The sequence below is a fragment of the Penicillium soppii genome, assembly GCF_028829465.1.
Source record: "Penicillium soppii strain IBT 18220 chromosome Unknown utg000006l, whole genome shotgun sequence".
Taxonomy (NCBI): domain Eukaryota; kingdom Fungi; phylum Ascomycota; class Eurotiomycetes; order Eurotiales; family Aspergillaceae; genus Penicillium; species Penicillium soppii.
Genome location: NW_026643236.1, coordinates 764,970 through 788,564, shown reverse-complemented (window position 1 = coordinate 788,564; position 23,595 = coordinate 764,970). Strand labels below are relative to the sequence as shown.

The window sequence follows — 23,595 nt, the reverse complement described above, 5'->3', positions numbered from 1 at the left end:
GGCCGGTCCAATCATAAGCCTCTGATGATATCGATCTATTCAGGTTTAGGATCTCATACACTTTTTCTCTCTTTTTTTCTCTTTCCCTTTTTCAATACAGCTAGGGTTTGTATTTGTGGATGATGGCAAATATATACATAGAATGTAAGATTAATATAACAGTACACAAGGCAACCCGCACTAGAGGATAAAAGGCATTTCGGCATCTCTTAGTGCAGCAAGAACCGCGTAGGAGTTTCGCTTTCCTGGAGCTCCAAGGTGACTGAATCTTTCCGCCGCTTTTTGGGTGGATTGGTATGGTTCTTTAGCCCTTTACCAAAGTTGATGATACACGCCACGGAGGTTATAACCGTGATCAGCATCAGTAGCACCGACACACCGGCAAACAACGTCAGAGATACCCGGACAGAGCTGAAGTCGACGCTAGTCTTGACACTGTGCATTCGAAATAGGGTAAGGACAAAACACCCAATTATAATAAGCATAAAAAACTGAAGACGTGGTTAACTAGTATTCGAAATACAATTGCCACGGGAAGATTCCTCACTATCATCGTGATCAGAGACTTTTTCTTCTCACGCTTGCAGAATTGAGCCGACCCGACCAATGTGGCTATCGTGGTTGGAATCAAGGCAGCATTAATAATAAAATCGGCGTCCTCGGCTTTGAAAACAACCAGAAGAATTTGAAGTTGACTGCCAAATACAAAGAAAAAGTCGAATTTCAAAAGAGCAATGTATACCTGGAAGAATTAGTTTCACATCGGGAAGCATAAACAAATATCAGCAGCACCATGCCTACGAACCTGATATGTAACATATCGGCGCTTCATCTGCAGATCCGCACTGATATTTTTGTAGATGGACCACGAGAACTCAGCACGCAACTTCCACGTCAAGAAAACCATGCAGACGGTCCCGACACCCAATATGACTGGAACGATAATGAGTTCCACGCGATATAACTTCAACAGATGGGTGCTGAGTTTCTTATCATTGACCATATCGCTGATGGTAGACTGAATTTCTTGCATCTGGAGAAAGCCATATGTCAAGAGACCTAAATTGCAGATGCAGAGTCCGACCAATTGGATTGTGTTCTTCCGGCGCAATGCATCATACGAGAGAGCTAACTCGTATAGGAGGGCAAATATAAAGAGACCCAAAAATGACTGGAGACGCAGGGGACCGTCCGTTTTGCCGTCGTCGTCGAGGTTGTTCCACAAACTAATCAAGATCCAGCTGGGTTGCCATCAGTCAAGTTCAAGATAGTGTCTCTTCAAGGGCCCTTCCCCTACCTTTCAATTGCGACCGTAAGGACAGTCTCAGTGATGACCGTTGAGGCGAATAAACGCGTCCATAATGAATTGGGGACATATAGTAGAGGTCGGCTGTGGTTTGGGGCCTTGTGGGAGTGATCGTCCATGGCCGGAGGCAGAGTATGCACATATATATTACTTCCTTGGCCGTGGAAGACTTATCGTCATTATCGGATTCGGATACGAATTCGAATGTCAGAATTCATATGATTGTTGTTTTTTTCAGGAGGCACAATGCAATGTTATTAAAGAATTGTTGAGGATCCGAATACGACTGCCTTCAAGTGTGGGGCCCACCACGTAAGGCCTTTAGACTGAAAGCCAAGGCCGATCTAGTTGCAATTGACTTCGAATGGTCTAAAAAAAGATGGAGCGTTAGAATACTTAAGTGTTTGGTCAGAATATATTGAGGCTAGTAGTGTTTAGTGTTTTTAGAGCAGTTCGGGCGTAGAATCTAGTGAAGATCACTTGCCGATCTTAATGAAGTTCAATGGATTGTAATCAAAATCTGTTCAAATCCTTCAAAATCTGTCATGTTTTATCCAAAACATGCTAAGGCAAAATAAGAAATTGTCGTTGAACCTAAATTTGGGTGAGCGAATTTCAGCTCTGTGTCTCACCTCGAATAATCGCCAATTGTACGATAAACACGGGATAATAGGTACATGAATTATTTCAACCGCCATACTAAAGATGTAGACATGAATATTGATTGTTTCTAAGAGAATGCTAACATGATGCGGGGGATATATCCAGAATTTAAATGCAATGCCAGTGCCTCAGCCGCATTCTAAAACTCCATTCAACCAGAACACCAACAACAAAAGTCATAAGAAAACTAAAGTATGCAAGAAACAAAAATAAAATCCATGCAATGTTTTCGCATTAAATGCAGGACACATGAGCACGCTATGCAATCAGACGCGTGTGTGTAACGGAAAAATCAGAACTCCATCTCGTCATCCCAGCCGAGCTGTTCGTAAATTGATTTTGACTGTGGCTTTTCAGGCGTCACGGGCACAGCTGCGGCACCCTTCACTGGTGTACCCATCACAGCGGGAGGGGAGTGAGCCCGAGGGCTTTCGACGACCATGGCATTGAGTGAAGCAGAGAATGGAACGGCAGTGGGAGTAGAGATGCTCTGTGGCGCATGTTTCTTGGGCGGCGTTTCCATGATTGCCGAAGAGCGAGCATTATTGAGAGACCGACTGAATTGTCGAGATGACAGTGGCGGGCCTTCCGATGGGGCAATGAAAGGCGTATGGCGTGAATGAATTGGACTTCCTGGAACCATTGGTTGTGCAGAAGAGCGAGGGGCTGGAAGGTTGGGTACGCGAAAGAGACCTTTGCCAGATGAAGATGGCCGACGGGCAGCCATCGTGTCACTCTGGAAGATTTTGGAAGAGGGCCTGGTGGGAGTTTCATGGACAGCAGCTTCCGGTTGGCTTGACCGAGGGCTTCGTCCATCATCTCGAGCATTGAATGGATCGGAGTCGGCGCCCGAGAATGAGATTGCCCGTCGACTTGAGGAAGGAATCATGAGAGGGGACTCGACGATAGGGGAGTTCTCCACACCCGAAAATGACCGCGACGGGACGAGACTGCGAGGCATGGGTGGCAGCCCTGCTATCGGATCCTTCCTGCGATTGGCCCGAGGAGTTGCCATTACTTGGACGCCCTCGCCGAATGGATTACGCACTGGGTTCTTTGATTTCCTCGAACTACCTCCGCCGCTTGAAACTCGTTTGGTAGCATCTTCTGCAATATCCTTGGAGACGAGTTCTCTGTTCGGCTTCCGGAGTGCGTGAATAGCAGCATCAAGTTCTTTCTTCTGATCGGCCAGCATTTGAACCTTTCTCAACTTGGTCTCGTGGAGTCGTGCCACAGCTTTAAGGTCAACCTCACGATTCTCAGTGCGCTTGGCCTTTTGGATGCCACCTCGCACACTACCACTGAGAAGGGTGGGCAGCAAGGGCTCATTGTCACGCTTCCCATTGGTGTGGGTGGGTGCAGTGTTGGATCGATGAAGCGCTGGATGGCGAGCTTGAGACGCTGCCGCTTTCTCATCTGTAAGCACTCGCTGCAATGTTCGCCGAGGCTTCTGTGCCGGCGGCAGCCGTTTGACCTCAGCCCCAGGTTCCACGCGATGCAATTTACTCGAAGATTGTGTCCTCTTAGCAACGGAAGAAATACCACCGGATACACCGAATTTGCGCGTGATCAACTTGCACTTATCTGGAAGGCGTGCTGAATAGAATGGAATGATTACTTCTGTGCAGAAATCACGCACTGCATCACTCTCAAGTTTCTTGCCGGACGAATGGTTGTTACTGAACGAGGAAGCCTTAGCTGTGTCAGCAGCAGTTGTCTCCTCCATGCTCACAGCGTGCCATATGCACATTCGGTCAAGATGCAATTCAAGAAGCACGTTCAAATCCGCAAGCTTCTTGGGCTTGTTTTTCTTTGGCGTCTCTTTAGCGCCATCTACCTCTTTCTCCTTATCAGGATTGTTCTTTTCTGCTGATGCGATGGCCATTTCTAGCACCATGACTTCTAGAACCAGCAGTATCTGCAATTGTGTTTCGCGTAACCGAAGATCCGATATTTGCTTTTTGGACTCTGCTTCGCGCGAAAGCTCTTGCGCAGTATCATTCGTGGTCCTGTCTTTCCACCATTTGTGGATGAAACCTTCCTCCTCGGGATAAAGACCATTTTTGCCGAGCTTCTTTTTCTTACTATTTCGCTTCTTGGGTTTAGCGCCATCGTCAGAGATAGCAAGCGCTGCATCTCGCACTACCGTAGGCAATGATTCCCTGTATTTGAGATCCATTTTTTTGGCAGCGAGGATAGCTTCACGGTAAAATCCAGTCAGCTCGACTGATCCTTGGGGCTGCTCTGAGTCACGGGCTTGGAAAGCAGTCCGACAGCGCGTTAACGGCCCCTTCGCGAAGTATGCCACAGAAGTCTAGAACTTGTAAGCCACAGCACACCTGAAACTTCGAACATAGAATTACCTTCGAAACGTAGAGAGCCTGTAGATAATGGTCTCGCATTCCATCCAGCAGCTCCTCGGGCGACTGCTGCACATCCGCGATATTAGGTTCTACACCATCGACTTCCATAGCCTCAGCAACGTCGCCCAAGCCCTGAGATTCGGGAAGCAAGAATGGATCCCCGTTGGCAGCATCGAAACTTCTCAACGGAGCAAGCGACTGACTGCGATGCTCTACGACACCCATAAAGGAGGGCTCAGTGCTCTGGAAGTCTTCATCAGACGGACCAAAGACAAGCGCAACGCTGAGCCCCGTAGGCTTTTCCCGCACTCCGATCTCCGATAATGGCTCCTCGATCTGCGCGGCCTGCCACCAGTCATAGTCGTCAGAAACAACCCTCGGCTCGTCGACGGCCATGAAACCGTCCGCCTCTGTTGGGTCGGTTGCATGCCACCCCTTCGCCGCAACAACAAGGTTTCCCTCGTGTACCCACCGCGCGAGTTTGGAGAGCGAGTAGATACCTCGCTTCACCCGCTCAACGATGTAGAGTCCACCATTAGCCACTAGACGTACAGCGAGGACTGTTGGTTCGGATTTTGCGCGGAGATCAACCTCCAGGGTGGGAATATTTGCAGTGAATAGGCCGCTTGGCTGTTCATCAGACCGGGAGGCGGGCGTGTCGTCGAGCCACGAGAGAGGGAAATTATGGCGTGGAAGTGCTGTTATTGGCTCGAGAATTAAGGGTTCATCAGATAGGGACGCTGCGTGAGCCTATAGTTACAGATCGAGAGTGAGCAACAGCGATCAAGAGCCCGGGCCTGTGCTGGGTTAATCGAGGCCACCACTCACTCTAATAACGATCGAGGAGGTAGCAAGCTGTCCAGCAGCATTATGCCCTTCCTGTTCGTCGTTTCTCTTTCGTTTCTTTGTTGGTGGAGGGGTCGGTTCGTGAAGTTTGTTCAGCGTTGATGAATTGAGCGGATCCAATATTTGAGGGACTATTCGCGAGTTCATGGCCGCGTCTAGAGAGTGGGCATCGTGCGCCCAGGATACAAAGGGTTAAGTCCTTTTCAAAACAACGAACAAATTCTCAATTGACGTGCTGAGTGTCGACAAATCGCGCCGAATCTTGGCGGGTCTGGCGTCACGCGTCGGGACGTGCACGCCGCCTCGACCAATATCAACCACTTAGTCAATTAGTTTTCTGTTGAATGAACTACGTGGTTGAAGACAAAGAAGACAATTTGACCAGATCAAGTATTCATTTAGAACATTGAAAAGCGTTCAGACTTTGTACTACAGGAAAAGAATTGGATACTATCTAAGATCATAGGTGAAAAATAAATTTTCATGAAGATATTATTGATGTCTATAGCTAATGTTTAATTTAGCAGACCCAGGACCAAGACGAAAAAAAGCCTAGAATTACTCTCGCAGAGAGCATCGTGAAGGGCTTCCTCGTCGAAGCCGACAGAGTATGAGCTCGTGTGGAAGCGAGACCAATGACTCCTCGGGAGGCACCATGGGGAGAGGTATGAGAGGTAGAGGTGTGGTTGTTGAAGACTGTTGCTTCCGTAAAACGCCAAAAGAATTTCCTTTCCCAGCCGATGAAAGTGGTATCATGTTGAATTTTGTCTTCGCCAAAAGGCCCGTCATTTGCGCGACCATGCAGATTAATGAAACAGAGAGATCGATCCCAGATCGGGACACAATCTCTGGATTTTATGAGGATTTTTTTATTCTATGCTCATTATGCTTTGAGTTGTTGAAAACAAAGCAAACTCATCACAGTCGTCAAAAAAGTGTCCGGATTCACCGAACTAAGTAAGGTCCACTTAGAACTTGAGAGCACGGGGCTTCTCCCAGGTGAACTTCTGGTTGGTGAAGTGGCCGTTCTTGGCGGTCTCGGCGTAGATGGGACGGGCCAAGTCAAGGTCCTTCACGATGACACCGGGACGCAGATCGAAGTTGTTACGGATGATCTGGACCAACTCGTCGGAGGTCTTGTCGGAGGTACCGTAGGTCTCAACGAAGATGGAGAGGGGCTCAGCGACACCAATGGCGTAGGAGAGCTGAACAAGGGCACGGCGGGCCAAGCCGGCGGTGACCAGAGACTTAGCAATCCAGCGGGCGACGTAAGCAGCGGAACGATCGACCTTGGAGTAGTCCTTTCCGGAGAAAGCACCACCACCGTGGGCACCCCAACCACCGTAGGTATCAACAATGATCTTACGGCCAGTGAGACCGGCATCACCCTGGGGACCACCGATGACGAAACGGCCAGAGGGCTGGATGTGGTAGACAGTGCGGTCATCAAGCAGCTCAGCGGGAATGACCTTGCGAACAATCTGCTCCTTGATAACAGCGCGAAGCTCCTCAGTGGAGACATCGTCACTGTGCTGGGCGGAGACGACAACAGTGTCGACGCGAAGAGGCTTGACGCCACCGTTGTCGTGGGCGTATTCAATGGTAACCTGGGTCTTGGTATCGGGGCGCAACCAGGGGATGGAGCCATCGTTACGGGCAGTCTTCATGGCGGAGTTGAGCTTGTGGGAGAGGAGGACAGTCAAGGGCAGGAGCTCAGGGGTCTCGTCGGTGGCATAGCCGAACATGATACCCTGGTCACCGGCACCGAGCTTCTCAAGAGCCTCCTCGTAGTGGAGACCCTGAGCAATATCGGGGGACTGCTGCTCAATGGCAACCAAGACGTTGCAAGTCTTGTAGTCGAAACCCTTCTCAGAGGCATCGTAACCGATGTCCTTGATAGCGTTACGGATGATCTTCTGGTAGTCCAGACGAGCATTGGTGGTAATCTCACCGAAGACCATAATCATACCTAGTGAGACATGTCAGATTGAGATTTGGGCTGAGGTGAGAATAATGATGATGAACCTACCGGTCTTGGTGGCAGTCTCGCAAGCAACCTTGGAGAGAGGGTCCTCAGCCAGGCAGGCATCGAGAACGGCATCGGAGACCTGGTCACTAGAAGAAAGTCAGTAAGCTGTGACAATTGGAATTGATTGAGAAAAAACAGGCCGAACAGAAATTGTCCGAAGATTTTCTCAGGGGGGAATTGGGACGCACGCAATCTTATCGGGGTGGCCTTCACCGACTGACTCGGAGGTGAAGAGGAAAGTGCCAGACTGGGAGCCGTTTGCGAGAGAACCCATTGTGAAAATGTGTGAAGGAAAAAAAACCGGAATGAAGAGGAGAGAGAAGAGAAAGACAGGGACGAAGGAGAAGAAAAAGGATTCGGGATCTTTGGGGAGGGGAAATTTTAGTGGGGGAATTTGCTTTTTTACGAAATACACCGACAGTACCAGTAAGAATGCAGCACGTGTGGATACAAACCAAGTACCGCCCTTGTACCCGCTAAATGTACGCCGTACTTCTTGTCCCTGTCAGCCGTGATGGCGACATCTGGGCGGTCAGTACCGGCAGATCCAGCCCCTCCGGCAGAAGTTCAATTTTCTTGTTACCGATCTCCGATAAGATAGCTTCATTTTTTTGATAGCTTCACAACCTTCTATTAATCAATCATGTCGAAATTCGGTGTCCTTGTTATGGGCCCTGCAGGTGCAGGTAAAACAACTTTCAGTAATGCTGTGATTCAACACCTCCAAACCACTCGTCGCAGCTGTTTTTATGTCAATCTTGACCCCGCCGCCGAAACATTTGCCTACGAACCAGATCTCGACATTCGTGATCTAATTACATTAGAAGATGTGATGGAAGAGATGGGGCTGGGACCTAATGGTGGTCTTATCTACTGTTTCGAGTTTCTTCTTCAGAACCTGGAATTCATATCAGAGGCGATAGAGCCACTGAGTGAAGAGTATCTCATTATTTTCGATATGCCTGGCCAGATCGAACTTTATACCCACATTCCTCTCCTGCCAGCCCTTACGCAATTCCTCTCCCGGCAAGGGCCATTGAACATCAACATGTGCGCCGCCTACCTCCTCGAAAGCACATTTGTCATCGACAAAGCCAAATTCTTCGCCGGTACACTCAGTGCCATGTCCGCAATGCTGATGATGGAAATGCCGCACGTCAATATTCTCAGCAAAATGGATCAGGTCCGCGATATGGTATCTCGCCGAGAATTAAAACGTTTCACAAATGTGGATGTTCAATTGCTGCAAGAGCAGGAAGAGGACGATCTCACCGCCAGTTCCAACCCCATGGGCACGGAAGCTTTGATGAGCGGTGGATCTTTTAAACAACTCAACCGGGCCGTTGGACAATTGATTGACGACTTCAGCATGGTTTCGTTCCTACAACTCGATGTTCAAGATGAGGATAGCGTTGCGGCCATTGTTAGCCACATTGACGATGCCATCCAATACCATGAGGCCCAGGAACCAAGAGAGCCCAAAGATGCAGTCGAAGTCGACTACGAGACTGAGTGAGATCACATGTGATTTCTGCAGCGATGCAGCATGCAGCATGCAGTCACAATTTCGGAACATCTAGGGCGCTCACAGCCGACCACTTCAAATGCACACCCCCGCATCGATTTTCCGGTAACCGAGAGGGTGCACCTTTCATCGCAGTCCCCATTCTGTGTCTCACGCTGTCACCGTGCGATTGATTCTTGGATAGCGATGCGTTGAAGTATTTGTCCCAAATGCCTACTACAGGGAGCAGCATTTGAACTTTCCATGGTGGAAATCAATCTTTGTAACGGCTGGAAATGTCAGCTATGTCAGCATTGAGACCCATCTACATACAAATAGATACGTATAATAGCATATCATCAATGACTAGAAATTATAATAATATTTAAAACCAGCTCATGAATTTTGCTATGTGTAAAACTCCAAGAACAGATCATTACCTGCTAGATCAACTTAAGAGGCCCGGAAGAAAAACAGCACCCGCTGCGTATTTTAGTCACATTACCCAAAAAGACATACTACCAAGACAGCAATGTGCCCATAAATATCCCATGAATCAAACCAAGCATTTTCTACTTTGGATTGGTCGCATAAGCCGTTGCCGTAGCCTTACTCTTCTCCTGGAAGTCACCAACAAAGCCATAGAGCACACCCCAAAGCCATCCGACATCCCTGCTGGCGTTATCAAACCCTACGCTATAGACATACCATCCGAAGCCGAGGATAGATCCCCAGAAGACGACTCTGCAGGCGAGGATGAACCAGAACATGATGACGCGACAGGCATAGTCCAGGATCTTGAGGGAGACAAGTATGATGATTGCCAGTAGGCAAATTGAGAGGAGGTCTGGCATTGAGGAAGAGTAGGAGGCCATGAAGCTCGATAGTGGCTCGATGATGTAGGGCTGGAGAAACATTGTGCGGACATGCGAGAGTTTCGTCGATAGGTGGTCTTGTGTTGCGCTTTGGAGGTAGGTGAAGGTTGGGTTTTGGAGTATCGTTTGGAAGTTCTCTGCGTCATAGGTACTTGATTAGTTCGGGCGAACTTGAAGTTATTTATGCTTGACTGGGGGATGGGGTGGTAGGTACCCGGGAGGAAGTCCATGGCTGCTTCGTCTCTGCTTTGTATTTGAAAGCTCTGAGGACTTTAAGCGCCTTTTTGATAATCGAGAGAGTATTGCCGAGTAAGAAAATATGGCAGGAGAGAGTTTGCTCGCTTGTTGCGATTTGCGGTTTTGTTTGGTGGAGTCGGACTTTCGTTGTGATTTTTAGCTCTTTGTTTGGTTTCAGAACAGGTTTGTTCGAGGATGTAGTGAGAGTAAACAAAGAGGAAATGATATTGGTTTTGCTTTCACTGCTCAAAGGTAATCGTTCTCTTGGACTCGAGAGCGCTTTGGCTCGTTGTGTTGTGGTCGCGCGCAATGCGACCAGGCGGTGGGGTGGTTTTGTAGGTTACACCGAAGGCCAACGAGGGCAGAAGATGGAAGAGGTGACTTCTCGGTGTATATATTTCGATGCGATCAAAGGTGTAGGTGTCCAAAGAGCTTAGGTGGCATTCAAGGTGAGTTTCAACTCACACTGTATGATAACAGTGCAAAACAAACAAACACCGTATGTGACAGCCCCTACGAAGCTTATCGCCAGCAGACATGGAATAGTAATTGGACTTTGCTTTACTTGCTGTCGTTGATTTCGATATGGTTCATGAATCTCACATTTATAACAGATTATACTGTACAGCCAATTAGATATTTTCCCAAACAGAGACGGTTTTTATATACAAGCATGACCAACAACGGTCAACCGCCCAACCTTGGAATTTCATGGAAAGACAAGTGCTCCAAGCCATAGAATGATCAGCGCGATGCCACGCGCATGATCTTTATTAGAATCCAAAACAAAAGCCCGGGAACTTCGGGCTAACTCCAAGACACCTGGTGCTCACCATGACGAAGGATGGGAGCACAAAGATGCAGATGCAGATGTGGTATATTAGTGAAAGTAAAACAGTGTAATGTGCGAGATCTGTCGGGATTATAGGGCGTTGATGAGACCCTTCAGGGCATCACGCTCGGCTTGGATCTCAATTTGGAGTTGGTGGGTCTGGCGGAGAGCGTCCTCTCTGTAGGATGAGTTAGCATAAGATAGAATGAAAGAGGAAATGTGAGAATACGTACCTGTCAGTCTGGAGCTGGGCCACATCAATCTGCGTGCGGTTCATTCGTCCGACAACTTGCTCCATCTCCATGTCGGCATCGCGGAGGAGCTTTTCGAGGTCCTTCACCCGTTTCTCGAGGATCTCGGATTGGATGACTTCTGTCAAGGAGATGCCCTGTCCGCTGGTGGTTTGGTCCAGACGCGGGGAGCGGGCGTCAAATGGCGCAGTAGGTGGACGCGGTGAGAGGCTGGCTGGGTTACGGCCACCATTCTTCATCCGCGTGAGTTGAGCAGTTTGGCTCTCCTTCAGGTTGCGGATTTCATCCTCGTGCTTGCCCATCTCTTCTTCGGAGTGTTGTTGGGCAACCAACAGAACGTCCTCCAGCTCCTTCATACGGTTCTGGAGGATATTGATGCGTTCAACTGAGATCTGCTGATCTTTGTCACCCTTATCAATAGCCTGCGCTAGACGAGCATGCAGAGTCTCGTTGGTTCGGAGCTGGCGATGCACCTTGTTGCCCAGTGCCTCTGTTCGATCCAGGGACGAAGAGAGCTCCTCTGAGTCTGCGACATTGGTCTCGGCAACAGCCCGGTCTGCCTGCAATTGCTGGAACGCAAATTGCAGAGAAAACGTGGAAGTCGCTGCCCCAGCAAGGCTTTCTTGGCCAGCGGCCAATTCCGCAGCGGCAGTGTCTTCCTGCAGAAGAGCTCGCAGGGAGCTAGTCTCTTGCTCGGCGCGGTCCAAGTCCATCTTCAGACCTGCGAGGTTCTTCTCGCACTGCCACTTGCCATCGAGAGCATCTTCAGCGCGCATGCGAAGGTGATTAACCTCGTCGCGGAGGTTGCGCACATCTCTCTCGTAGCCCAACTTCCGGGGTTGGTCCGACTGCTGGGCAAGAGCAAGTTCCATCTCGAGCATCCGCACGCGCTTCTCGTAATCACGGGCTTGGTATTCCTGGCGATTAAGAAGCTTTCGGAGTGTTTCATGAAGAGCATCGCGTTGAACTTCGATATCATGGACTTTGTCGACCAATGATTCACGGGTCTCTGGCGAATTATTGCCCTTATTAGTAACCGAGTTGGAGCGAGAAAGAGAAGAGGAGCGCGCTAGGCCGCTGGGCTTGCGGGCAAGAGAGTTCGATCTCGAGAGTCCAACAGATGAGTTTCTCGGTGAGCCACCTTCCTCGGCAATCGAAGCGAATCGACCGTTTTGGAGTTGAGCCAAAGAGGCGTTCTCGATTTTGAGAGCCTCAATTTCCTCTGCGAGCTTATTGCCATCTCGGAGCTGATCTCGATCATTACGCAATTGTTCCAGCTCTACTCGCATGGCTGTCAGCAGATCCTCAAAGTTATCTTTGGACTGCCGCTCTTCAAGCAGCTTTCGCTTGGTGTTTTCCAAAGCTGTCTCAAGTTCTTTACTCTTGGAAGACATATCAGATAATTCAGTCCTTTCGCGACGAAGCTAGATGAAAGGTCAGCAAGAGTCGTATGTTATTAACGGAATTCTGGCCATACCTGATGGACTTGGGATTCCAAGATCTTAACGTGTGATTCACAAGCTAAGCGCTGAGAACGCTCATCCTGTAATTTTTGGGAAAATTCCACTTTAAGCTGTGCCCGCTCTTGCTCTGCAGCGCGGCGAATTTTCTCAATATCTTCGTTCTTTCCGGAATCTGATGCATAACGAACAGAGCTAGTCCCTGAATCCGAGAAATAGTCACTAGTCCGACGATTCGCGTCCGGCGCGTCTGATTGTAATTTCTCGACTAGATCCTCTAGATCCATTTCTCGACGAATAGACCCCGCCAACTCGGAGCTTATTTCACGTAATTCGTTCTCAATATCTGCCATCTTAGATGCATATATATTTTCCGGTAAACTTGAGGATCCCAGAGAAGGGGTCCGTGCCGGCAACCCATATCCATTGCTTCTGGTCTCATAAGGTGAAGGGGGTTTGAAGGGCACGTTCGCTAATGGTGGCATAGGAGAAGGCTTCATTGATCGACCGGAGTCGGATATCTCTGTGCTGGATGATTCACCACTTAAGGAAGTATTCCTATTATGATTATTATTTGCCGCTTTCCAGCCGAAGAATGAGCTGATTTTATTTCCGGGAGTCTTGGGTTGCCTTGGGTCTCCCGAAGCCATGGACATGGACATTGATCGATGATCCAGGTCAATATGTAGCGGAGGGGGCCGATTTAATGGTGGGTGCAATGCCATGCTCGTCGCTCGTCTCGACGACTTTTGTGTTGGTGGAGGGGATTTGAGGACCGGGATGAATGGTTCGCTGTCTAGTCGACTGTGCAGAGAGGTTGCATTCGTGAACTGGTGTTCATATTCTTCGTCAAAATAGTCAGGGATCTCGTCTGAATCGTCGTCGTCTTCAAGTACGGATCTCAAGTACGAAGCGGAGCCGTGACGCGAAGTAAATGTATCGATGTGTAAGGGTGTAGCGGATGGTTCTCGAGAATATCTGGGGAGTCGAAACAGGGGCACATGATTAGTCTTTCAGGACTTGGAGAAGCAGAGCCACATGTATGTATGTATGTATGTATGTATGTATAGGCCATATCATGATCGATCGACAAGTCGACGGGGCCCCCCCAAAAAAGGAGGGTGTACAGAAACGTCTCGGAGGAGAGTTGGGGTTTCGGGTTAGGCGCGTACCTATTCGGGTTCTTTGGGACCGATATAAAATCTCCATCCGACGAAGGTGAGGGTGGTCTGGCCACAGGTACAGTGGTAATAGGAGTGGGTGTATCTCCCTCAATCGAAAGGGGAGAGGAGGGGTGAACAGGGCCCGTAGTCAGTTCGACACTCTGCAGGAGAGGTTTCCTTTGGACTGGAGAAGATGAGGGAGGGGAGTTGAGACTAGAGAAGCTTTCTGAATGGGCGGGCGAGCCGCCGAGCATTAGAGGAGACGCCATGAAACACCCAGGTCCGTATCAAAAAATAGCAATGGATCGACGGTCATTCATGCCGATTAACACAGAAAGTAGAATGGCGCGCCAATTAGATGACGAATGGGGAAAGGATGAGAAATATCAAGAATATCAGAAATATGAGAAATATCAAAATTATCACTATCAAAGGGAAAAAGGGAAGAAAAGGAGAAATACAAAGCCTGGGGGCGATTGGCGCAAACCGCCCGTGGGATCCAGACGCCATTCAGTAGCGCAAGTCGGGACAAGTAAGCGTGAAGGTGGATCGCAGGGGCTGGAGTTCGTGGGTCTGAAGTTGCATGGATTCTATTGGCACAAAGTACAATATCCTGATAGCGCTCTGGCCGGTAGGATCGACATCGCTTGAACTTAGCTGTATAGCCATATTAGCCATATAACAGTTGGTGATTGTCGGTGATAGTATGTATTTTCTCATGGATTGTACGGACTCGTACGGAGTAATCCTTGTGATCGAATATGAGTTGAATATATTTTGCCTATTAAAAGAACCGAAAATAGAACCTGGGCTTCAATAGTGTACAACGCAAAGAAAACCCCCTTGAGTCGATCTGGGAGAAGAGGTTGGCCCGTCCCACGCTAAGGTTTGGACGATTCAGGGGTAGCCGTCTGGTTCTCATTAAGTCACTTTTTAGTAACTTTCCTTATCCCAAATTACCACAACTACTTAAAAATACCTTTTTACTACTTCACAGCTGACTTTTCCACCTTTTGAGCTTGTATACGCAAGGCTGGGTCGGTGCTAATTACATGAACTACGTTATATTGTTTCTATATATCAACTGCATACGATATTTTCGTTATGATCAGATTTATAATTTCAGAAAAAAAATCTAATTCAATAACTACAAGATTGTCGAAGTTATCAATAGATTAAGGGGAATCCTTCTTTGAAGTAATAATTGTTTAACAGTGGATATATGCCCCTTTTTCTCTGCTCTTCCAAGAATTTAAGGAACGCCAAAAGAACGTGCTCAATCAACCCTCTGCAGTATGCCAATCATCCTGATAGAACTTGGGCGTCTCGCCAGACACTCGGGCCAGTGGCCGGCGTGTGTTACTCCAACGGGCTAAGCGCCCATACTAAAAAGAGATGTTCGTGCATTGTGTCACATCGAGCGCGAGTCCTAGAAATCTGATTGCACACTGGATGCTGACTCTGAAGATTCTCGGCACTGAAGACCCCACAACTGAAAAAGCTGACGGAACTACCACTACTTTCTGAAATTCACTGCTCCGTACAGAGTACAATTTGCATGGAAAATTGTTCGCACTTAAAGATGATTGGACGTAGGCTCCTTACTCCATCATAGGACCCAAGGATCCATTTCTACTAGGTGGCTATATACACTTTGACAGAAAAAAAGGCTACATTGAGCACCAGTCTCCTATTATTATTGTCTTGGAAACTTAAAACGTACCATTAATTAAAAGGGCCTGGAGCAATATGCACATAATTGTGTCTCAACCCCCTTGTTGATCTATGATTGAAATGGATCAGAACCGGCGGTTATGCAGTTTTGTTTGTGAAAGATGAGGGTTACGTTATTAGTTGTCGATTTAGAAACCGATTCTGATACAAAAATAGCTTGCGACATGGCTTGGTCTATTGTCACACCATCAAAATTATTGATTAAAGCGCGGATGCGTAGGGCTGCTCCATAGAGGTCCACCATAGCTGTCACAGACTGATTGAATCGCCAACTTCTGTACATAAGGCAAGAACAATATTTGCAATATTCATGGTTTCTGTCCAATCACCAACCGTTATTCTTTTCCAGACCAATCAGAGCGGATGTCAAACCTTGGTATCAAAATTAGAATGTCTTATATCTCTTGTTACACTTCTTTTAGACATCTTTTTGGACATCTTTCTTTGAGCAGAAAGGTGCTATTTTGCGGGTTTCCTCCGCATTTGGGTGGGTTCATTTACTACAGTACTACTACCTAAATCATTTAGCGTTATACCCCCTTGGATACTCGGTAAAAACTACATGTGTAAGTATAAAATTGTACGGAGTATCGCCTACCTATTCGTTCAATTCTAGAATGTCAAATAAACAATAACAGAAAAGGTGCGATTTTAGTTAGTTACCTTTAGATATTCTACATGGTTTGTCCTGGCCACCTAGACAAACCTCTACTTTTTTTCAGTCTATAATGGTGCACTTCTCATGCTGAATATACATTGTATGCAAGAGCTTACACGAAGATCGTTTGATTACTACCTGGAGGATGTGAGAATGTGGAATATGGTCAGCCTCTCGCCGAACCTCATTACCTGTGCATCCCTAAAAGTGATCAATACCCCCTTTGTCGAGATGTGCGAAACTGATCTTTCAATCGCATGAAGCACCTCTACTCCAAAGTCGCTAATTCTTTTCCGTGAGCAAGCTGCTTGCTTCTCCCTCCAACCTGTGCATTGCATTCCATTAGATAGTATGTTGAACAATATATGTTCGAGAAGAATTGCTTGATAAACTGTATGTCTTACCATTGCCTAGCGGGTACTCCGACGTTGAGGTCAAACTGTGATCAAATATTCTATCGCCTCGGGGCATTTAGTGTGTTTTGTCAATAATTTTGACCTAGCTGATAATAAAGTGCGAAAAACCTCAGCTTTGTATTAACCTCAATCGCGGCAATTTATGCCTAGGTATAGGTTTAACCACGGCTAACAAATGATATAATAAACGGTGTAAGTACTCCATAAGCCTAAACCCACTATCCTAGTCCACCCCTGCACGTCAAAAAGAAGTGGCTTCTGCATCCCCGTTGGATCCACTTGGTTCGCAAAATCTAGACCGTGTCTCACCTTCGAATTCGTCGTATATTTAGACATTGGATGCTTTCCTAGGGGTTGAATCCCAGCCACCGCCATTCTATCATTAGAACCCTTGAAGATGTTTCAGCCTACCCGGCGGCTAGACGTCTAGACGCTGTATTTAAGATGTTTCAGGCGCCCTTGCTGTTTGTCGATGACTGGACGGATGCTATAGAAGAAAGCTGGATCCCCCAAAGAGTCAGCACCTCGACTTTCTTCAGCGCACCGTGTCGCACATCGCATCGATGTTCGCAAAATGTACACATCTTACAGAAGTAGCCATATGTACGGAGTAGGTTAACTCGAGTTCTAGGGTGCTGTGCGAGCGCAGAATAGTGACAGGGTCAAATGGATAAGACGATGACTGGGTAGGAATAAAATAAACACAGGCAGAGTGGAAATAGAACCTTCGTTCTTATACTAACTGATGTGGTGTACAAGAACCAGTAGGGGGTGTTGACCCTAAAGTCTTACCTTCAAAACAGGTACTAGGTATTATGAGTATCTCTTGTTAGTTACAGAACGAGATTCAGGGCCATGCATTGTATGACCGTCCATTGGTGCTTTGAGTCTCGGTGCTTCCTGTGATGCAGCTAAGGACGAGGCGGAAAAAATCCAGGGACGAGGCCGTATACAGCACCAGCGGCGGCAGCAACGTTATAAGGGCAGATATCGTAGCCGCCATTATGCGCCATTCGAGCGAAAACATAACCTCCCAAGGCGTTCAGCCCCACACTGACAATTCGTGCCAGAACGTTGGTGCTCATTCGGCCGCCGCCAAGCGCTGGATGAATTGGCAGTGTTCATAACGTTGAATAAAATCGCAAGCAAGGACCTACATCGAAGTAATCCAGTGCATTCTGTTGCCAGGGGAATAGCAGCAACAAGAGCAAGAACATGAACATGGACAGCAACCAACAACGAAACCAGCACCCGATAAATACCACGATGCGATAAGATGGAGAAGAAATGACACTACGAGACTATTAAAAAGCACAAGGTGCTGTTTTCTCCAATGGAGAGGATACTAGTCGAGCATTGAAATGAAGAACAAGTGTGACAAGGATGCAGTTCCGGACTGACCAATTAGGAGACGCATTTGGTGAGGCGAGGACGAGGCCACCACTTTGGCGCCTGGCATTGGGTTGAGCACCCTAAGTAAGCTCTAATTCTGGCTCAACGGATTCAGCCTCGTCCGTGGTGCCACATGACGTTCTGATTAGAAAAAAAAAAGCTACTCTAAATCTTGGCAGACTCGGCCGCTGTCTTTCTTGTCATTCTCGGAGACTGAAATGATGATTCTGACAGGCCATCGCGAAGGTTTGTGGCGTAATACGATTTGCTGAGCCACCTTTCGTGCCCGGGTGATTTGTCTTCTTTGCTTCTTTTCTTTGGACCCCTCGTCAGAATATATCAAATTCTTCGAGGAGTTTGCAAGCGACGGTGGTTATTTAAGTCGAGAGATATATAGAGCTGGTCGTTCCCCTCCACCGATAGTGTAGGATGTCGTGAGAAGTCTATTTGGACGACCATCATTTCACAGAGAATGAAGTCAACTGCCTGTGTTATAGAGGCAAACCCTGATGTGTCTGGAGTCGGCGTAAGTCTCATTCGGTCACATTTTAGTTTACCCTGTGACAGCTCAGTCTGATACCCCACAGATCCGCATATCAATATATGCCCTCTGCCTGGGTGGCGCGATAGTAAGCTATCTTCTCCGCGTGTTTGCGCCGGGCGAAGACCCAAAAGAGTTCTCGCGTGGCGTCTCGTCGGCCCTCGGCATACAAGGCCTAGCTCTCCTTTGCACGGCAATCTATCAAACCTTTAAGGGTGATCTGACGCTCTTCCACGCGATATGTGTCCTGCACCTTCTTGCCCTTCTAGGCACGGACCTTGTGAACAAAGGCCGGTACGCAGGGTTTGGCCCTCGGAGGCTGTATTTTTTCGCTGCGCTCCAGGTCCTGATTTTGGGTGCTTTCACTGCTTTCAACATCTATGTATGGGTGACAGCGCCGCATTTTGGGAGCCAGCCTGAGTGCAACGCTAGCACTGTTTATGTTGTCTTCGGTGTCAGCATCACGGCTATCTCGCCTGTGTTCCGCTATATCGTTCTCGCAATATTAGCAGCGACGGTGGCATGGTATGCTCTTATTTTCACATGCATTTTACCGTGTCTGTGTGGATACCATAGGTATAAAAAGCGGAAGTTCACGAGTGGAAACACGATCGAGGGTCAAAAGCAAGGGTGGATGAACTGGTTTGTGGAGGTCAACTTTCCTGTCGACCAAAACATTATGCCCCCGCCACCGAAGAAGTTACACGGCCAGGAGTTGCGCAAATACACATTCAATAGGGTGGTGTACTGCTCGTTTTGTGTATATTTGATTGTGTCACTGGAGCAGACTGTTCAGCGCAATCGTCTCAATCCCGAAGAGAAAGGATGGACGTTCGGCCAGGTTATTGCCATTTTCTTGTTGCTGGGTGTCGCCAACGAGTTGGTAAATGTTTTGCTTGCAAGATGGGACAGAAATAAGGCCGAAAGCTCACGGGAGCAGGCACTGGTGAGGTTTAGACCTAGCACTGGGAACTCTAGACGCTCGTCATCTGTTTGACGATTTCAAGTTCAATTATATGTCTCTCGCCTCGGATTTCTACATTATGTTTCTTAGGTAGCAATTTTGAATAGACTTGTGATCTTGAGAAAATGATTGTATACAATTGCCAACAATATGTACGGCCCAGAGCCTCCAAACGCCGGGACATTATCTATGTACTCCAAAAACCATGCCGGCCACCGGCGGCGTATCAACACAAAGGTTTATATATATGAAGAGAATTTCTCAAACAAGCATGAATCATTGCACATGAGGCATAACAGCGAGTTATCGGTGACCCGAGTCACTAATAGGGAATGAAATCGAACTGCATTCGGTCTATACAAGGACAAAAAGTTAGCAGTGAAAATGCAGGGAGGGAATAGGTAGATGAGCACCGAGGAAATGATTCCAGTCTTCTTCATCGCTGAGCTGATTAGCCCAGTACTGCTCGAGGAACCTCAAAGACTGTAGAACATTCGGGACACGAATGGTGTCATGCAAAGACGACAGTAATTGCCGGACTGTGTCCTTATCTTGACCACGCGCCTCGCAGCCAGCGATGAATATCGGAGTAGTCAACATCACCCAAGGCGTGAGGCCAGAAGAAGGGCCAATTTGCGCAGTACACTCTAGGATACGCCGGACAGACTGTTGCACTTCCGACGAGGTGGTGGGCGTTTTTCGCAGTCGTCGGTGAATTTGAATAAGTGCGCTGTGCTGGAAAGCCTCATTGCAGAGTAAAAGCTGCTGTGCGCTCTCCGCCGACAAACCCTCTGCAGCTCCGGGATAGAATGAAGGCTGTGAACTTGAATCGCGATTCATGAGCTGACGAACAGCAAACTCCAAAGATGCTGCATCATCCTCGACACTGCTGTCGATTTCTCCCGCCACAAACCCTTGAGTGGATTTCTCGGCTTCATGGTTGCGCCAGGCGGCAGCCCCGATTTGTCGGAAGACGGCCGCAAGGTCAACGCTGAAGCCCCAATAGTCATCCAGGTAGTCGGGAGACCCACCCATCCCCATCAAATCAGAAGACACAAAGTCTGAGGTATCTCCAATCGGCGGGCCATTCCCTGTCAGCGCTGTGAGAGACACTATCGACCAGTACCAGCGATCTAGATACCGTCGAAACCCGCTTGCAGATCGCAGCGAGTCTTCACCGGCAGCGTCTGATGCCTTCATCAGCGCTCTTGCCCCGTCGATGTGTGCTCTCCACGAGTTTGGGTGAATCGCTCCTGAATGAATCTCGGCAAGACATAGTGTTCGGGCTGTCGCTACCAGTGCCTCCGAGTCTTTAGACGAGGGGTTTTGCAACTCTGTGCGGAAATGCTCGAGACTGAGAGCCATCAACCGGGCGATATCTGGTGCTGACTTCACGCTCTCCGACTGATTGTGTAGAGCTTGGATGTGGATCGCTGAAAGGGCGGTGGTGGCGTAGAGTAACGAGGGAGTCTGCAGGGCCATGGGGACTAGCATGCGACATATGTCCTGTTGCATGCCTGAGTGACAAGCAGTAATCTGAGAGGCATCATTGATAAAGTGATGCAACAAAGCTTTTTGATCGGAGGATAAGGAGGAGAAAGGATCGACGGGTTGCGATAGAGTCAGTTCTGACCCGGTGCTTGGTGTTGCAGCCTTGGTCTTGGTGGTGTAGATGAACTCTCCTGGTGAGTATTCTGGAACCGTCAGTGGATGTAAACATGGTTCAGTAGGCAAGAGTACACACCGAGCCTTTGCATGCCTCCAGTGCCTCCGACACATGCGCCAAATCGCGATCGCGAGAATGCCCGCCCTCCCCACTGCAGCTGCATCGCATATTGGCATTGCTCGCCTGCCGTCTGACAACGCCCGCAGTTTGGTCTCAACTCGTCACATTTTTGCCGGCGCGCCTTACATCTCTTGCAGCCTGTAAAGGATCTCGACATGGGTGCTATACTTTTTGGTGGTGCGAAGAATTCTGCGGGGAACGATAAAGATCTCCCCCCAGTTCGAGTTCCCGCGTGGCAAATGGGGTTTCCGGGGAACAAGTAATGAGATTGAATACTTCAGAAATTATAGAAACATTTATATGAAAAATACCTATCAAGGGACAAATACCAAGGTAAGTGCAATATGTGCTTGAATGTCTTATGGTTTGTGTGCCACTGTATGAGTTCTTTAGCGGTCGATCGCAAGATCCACCGATTGACATAGTATCACACTGTTTCAGGAGTCGAGTCTATCCCCAAAAGAAAGGAAAACGAATATGCGCTATGGCAAGAAATACACAATACATGCTCAAACAGAGTATATGTTCATCCCGGAAAGCCAGATAATGAAAAAAAGTACAATCATCCTTCGAAAGTATACCGGAGCCACTCGCCAACGGCATGCAAACTCTCCCACCGAACTGATTCGTCCTTGTCAACCATCAATTCCATAACTCGTGTCTTGAGGCCCAATCGCTCCAATTGCGAACGGCGCTCCGGAACCTCCTTCACTAGGTTCCCTACGTCGCTACAAGCGATAGCCAGCACCTGCTTATCATTGTCCCAGCTCTTGGACAAGATCTCAACCAGTTTCTTAGGCAATGCGCCGTTAGACTCCTCAACGATCCGTCGAGCATTTTCCTTCCAGAATGTTGGGTTCTTGTGAGGAGGCGACCAGCGCAGATGGCCCGACTGAACTTCGGCGGCATACTCGTCAAAGGTGGTTTGTGTCTTGGTGTATTCCTCTAGCATAGAAGACAGGGCATCAAGATCCTCGCACAGATCGGAGTCGGTGAGCTGACGTCCTTTCAGGTTGACGAGGAGTTCGGGGAGTCGAACGAACACAGCGATGGGTAGCAAAGTTGTCCGGTTGTTGGAACAGAGGTTGTACAGAGTTGCAAGAAGCAAACGGGTAGTCTTTATCTTCGTTGAGAAACGCAAGAGGCGGGTGTAGAGTTGGAAAATTTCGTAGCTCCTAAGTAGGGTTAGTCGCTGCTGAGAGGGTGAATTGATCACTTATCCTTGCGGTTACTTACTCCTGTAGTTCATCACCAACGAGAGCACCCTCGAATGAAAGCTGCCATAGTACCAAAAGTACTCGGTACAAAAGCTGGAGACCAACGCCACCAGCGAGACCAGGCTCGATACCGCGAGTGCTGCCTCCTAGGGTGCTGGTGTTGTCGTCTTTAGATCCCGCTGCAGTTCGAAGGATTTCAATCAAGGGATCTAGAGTCTCTTTCCGTTGTTCCCAGAAGATCTCTCGCGCTCTGGATGTCCTCAGAAGCTCCGAGAATCCCTGGACGCCAATGTCCTGGAGTCCATTGTCCTGATTCTTGATCAAGGTGGAGAGGTAAGTGTATAGGTGTGGGAGAGCCTCATTGTCGCGTGGTGCTGGCTTAGGTGTCGCAACAAGACTGCGCGACACTAGGGCCGAGAGAAAAGTGGAAGTGAGCAAAGGGATAGGGTCTTCGGCATTTGTCGAGTGTTGCAGGAAGGGTAGAAATGGCTTGTACGGTTCTGGGTGAGAGATGAGGGAATCTGCCAGAGAGGGTACATCTATCGGATGCTTGATCAGCAGAATTTCTTTGGAACAATTTCATCAGTGATATCTACCTTGGATCAAGTCCGAGGCCAGCACCAGAATGTACTGCACAATATCGGTCCTTCGGGAGGCCGAGTCCAAGACACTCTTTCCCTGTGCGCCACCGGCCAATAGATCGGCGTATCCAGCAATATCGGCTTCTATTGTTTGGCATCGCTGTTCCTTGCGCACCTTGTCCACCGCCTTGATCTTCTTCAAGTGCTCATCGGTGATGTTGCCCGCTCGGACAGCGCCCTCCCACGGAATTGGCCGAGCTCGGATGTTATTCTGAAGCGAGCTGAGGTAGGTAGGTGGATCCAGCGACATTGTAAATATGATCTGAGAAATATTAAGCCAGAAAAAGGAGCGTCGCTGGCTGTGTCTGATAACTGGAGGTGTGTCCAGACGGACGGGGGAGCTTGGGGATGACGGAAGCCTGTGCCAAGACCGACGGTATCTCGAGCCACGGCCTCAACTTCTGTTTCTGTCCTACTCCAACTTTCATTTCTTCTGTCTTGTTAATCCTCATTTTGTTCTTTTGCGCGGATATTTTCTTTTCAGTGACTTCATTGGTGTACTTTGGCTTATTGGCCCCAGCGCTCTAATCTTCGTCCAGACTTCTGCCTATTACCTTAAATTTGGCAATAAGTCTCTCGTTTCCTTCTCACGACAAGCTATTGCCATAGGAACTAGGCTCCTGGGCATACTTCGAATATCTATAACTGCAAAAACCTCAATTTGTTCCCCACGGTAGTCGAAACGAGTCGGTGTCCGAGCGCAGCCCCCACCGAATT

At 48.4% G+C, this 23,595-nt stretch overlaps 9 protein-coding genes across 9 annotated transcripts; 2 read left to right on the top strand and 7 right to left on the bottom strand.

Moving 5' to 3' along the window:
- Positions 1–209: 209 nt before the first annotated feature.
- Positions 210–1,425, bottom strand: N7529_007676 (uncharacterized protein; the record flags this gene model as incomplete). The annotated part of the gene is made up of 4 exons (XM_057243203.1): positions 210–491; positions 548–742; positions 806–1,241; positions 1,298–1,425. The coding sequence occupies 4 exons, from the start codon at positions 1,423–1,425 to the stop codon at positions 210–212; spliced, it is 1,041 nt and encodes a 346-aa protein (XP_057094741.1).
- An 836-nt stretch (positions 1,426–2,261) lies between these two features.
- N7529_007675 (uncharacterized protein) lies at positions 2,262–5,325 on the bottom strand (the record flags this gene model as incomplete). The annotated part of the gene is made up of 3 exons (XM_057243202.1): positions 2,262–4,283; positions 4,333–5,082; positions 5,161–5,325. The coding sequence occupies 3 exons, from the start codon at positions 5,323–5,325 to the stop codon at positions 2,262–2,264; spliced, it is 2,937 nt and encodes a 978-aa protein (XP_057094740.1).
- Positions 5,326–6,146: 821 nt separating this feature from the next.
- Positions 6,147–7,481, bottom strand: N7529_007674 (S-adenosylmethionine synthetase; the record flags this gene model as incomplete). The annotated part of the gene is made up of 3 exons (XM_057243201.1): positions 6,147–7,147; positions 7,208–7,293; positions 7,396–7,481. 3 exons carry the CDS (start codon positions 7,479–7,481, stop codon positions 6,147–6,149), a joined length of 1,173 nt encoding a protein of 390 aa, XP_057094739.1.
- A 369-nt stretch (positions 7,482–7,850) lies between these two features.
- Positions 7,851–8,723, top strand: N7529_007673 (putative signal sequence-binding GTPase GPN3; the record flags this gene model as incomplete). Its single annotated transcript, XM_057243200.1, has 1 exon — positions 7,851–8,723. The coding sequence occupies one exon, from the start codon at positions 7,851–7,853 to the stop codon at positions 8,721–8,723; it is 873 nt and encodes a 290-aa protein (XP_057094738.1).
- Positions 8,724–9,283: 560 nt separating this feature from the next.
- Positions 9,284–9,816, bottom strand: N7529_007672 (Apq12 family protein; the record flags this gene model as incomplete). The annotated part of the gene is made up of 2 exons (XM_057243199.1): positions 9,284–9,723; positions 9,801–9,816. 2 exons carry the CDS (start codon positions 9,814–9,816, stop codon positions 9,284–9,286), a joined length of 456 nt encoding a protein of 151 aa, XP_057094737.1.
- A 929-nt stretch (positions 9,817–10,745) lies between these two features.
- On the bottom strand, positions 10,746–13,798 carry N7529_007671 (uncharacterized protein; the record flags this gene model as incomplete). Its single annotated transcript, XM_057243198.1, has 4 exons — positions 10,746–10,833; positions 10,889–12,330; positions 12,384–13,344; positions 13,539–13,798. 4 exons carry the CDS (start codon positions 13,796–13,798, stop codon positions 10,746–10,748), a joined length of 2,751 nt encoding a protein of 916 aa, XP_057094736.1.
- A 4,403-nt stretch (positions 13,799–18,201) lies between these two features.
- N7529_007670 (uncharacterized protein) lies at positions 18,202–19,267 on the top strand (the record flags this gene model as incomplete). The annotated part of the gene is made up of 2 exons (XM_057243197.1): positions 18,202–18,255; positions 18,317–19,267. The coding sequence occupies 2 exons, from the start codon at positions 18,202–18,204 to the stop codon at positions 19,265–19,267; spliced, it is 1,005 nt and encodes a 334-aa protein (XP_057094735.1).
- A 339-nt stretch (positions 19,268–19,606) lies between these two features.
- Positions 19,607–21,063, bottom strand: N7529_007669 (fungal specific transcription factor domain-containing protein; the record flags this gene model as incomplete). The annotated part of the gene is made up of 2 exons (XM_057243196.1): positions 19,607–20,928; positions 20,979–21,063. The coding sequence occupies 2 exons, from the start codon at positions 21,061–21,063 to the stop codon at positions 19,607–19,609; spliced, it is 1,407 nt and encodes a 468-aa protein (XP_057094734.1).
- Positions 21,064–21,582: 519 nt separating this feature from the next.
- N7529_007668 (H(+)-transporting V1 sector ATPase subunit H) lies at positions 21,583–23,128 on the bottom strand (the record flags this gene model as incomplete). Its single annotated transcript, XM_057243195.1, has 3 exons — positions 21,583–22,195; positions 22,257–22,776; positions 22,834–23,128. The coding sequence occupies 3 exons, from the start codon at positions 23,126–23,128 to the stop codon at positions 21,583–21,585; spliced, it is 1,428 nt and encodes a 475-aa protein (XP_057094733.1).
- Positions 23,129–23,595: the final 467 nt, after the last annotated feature.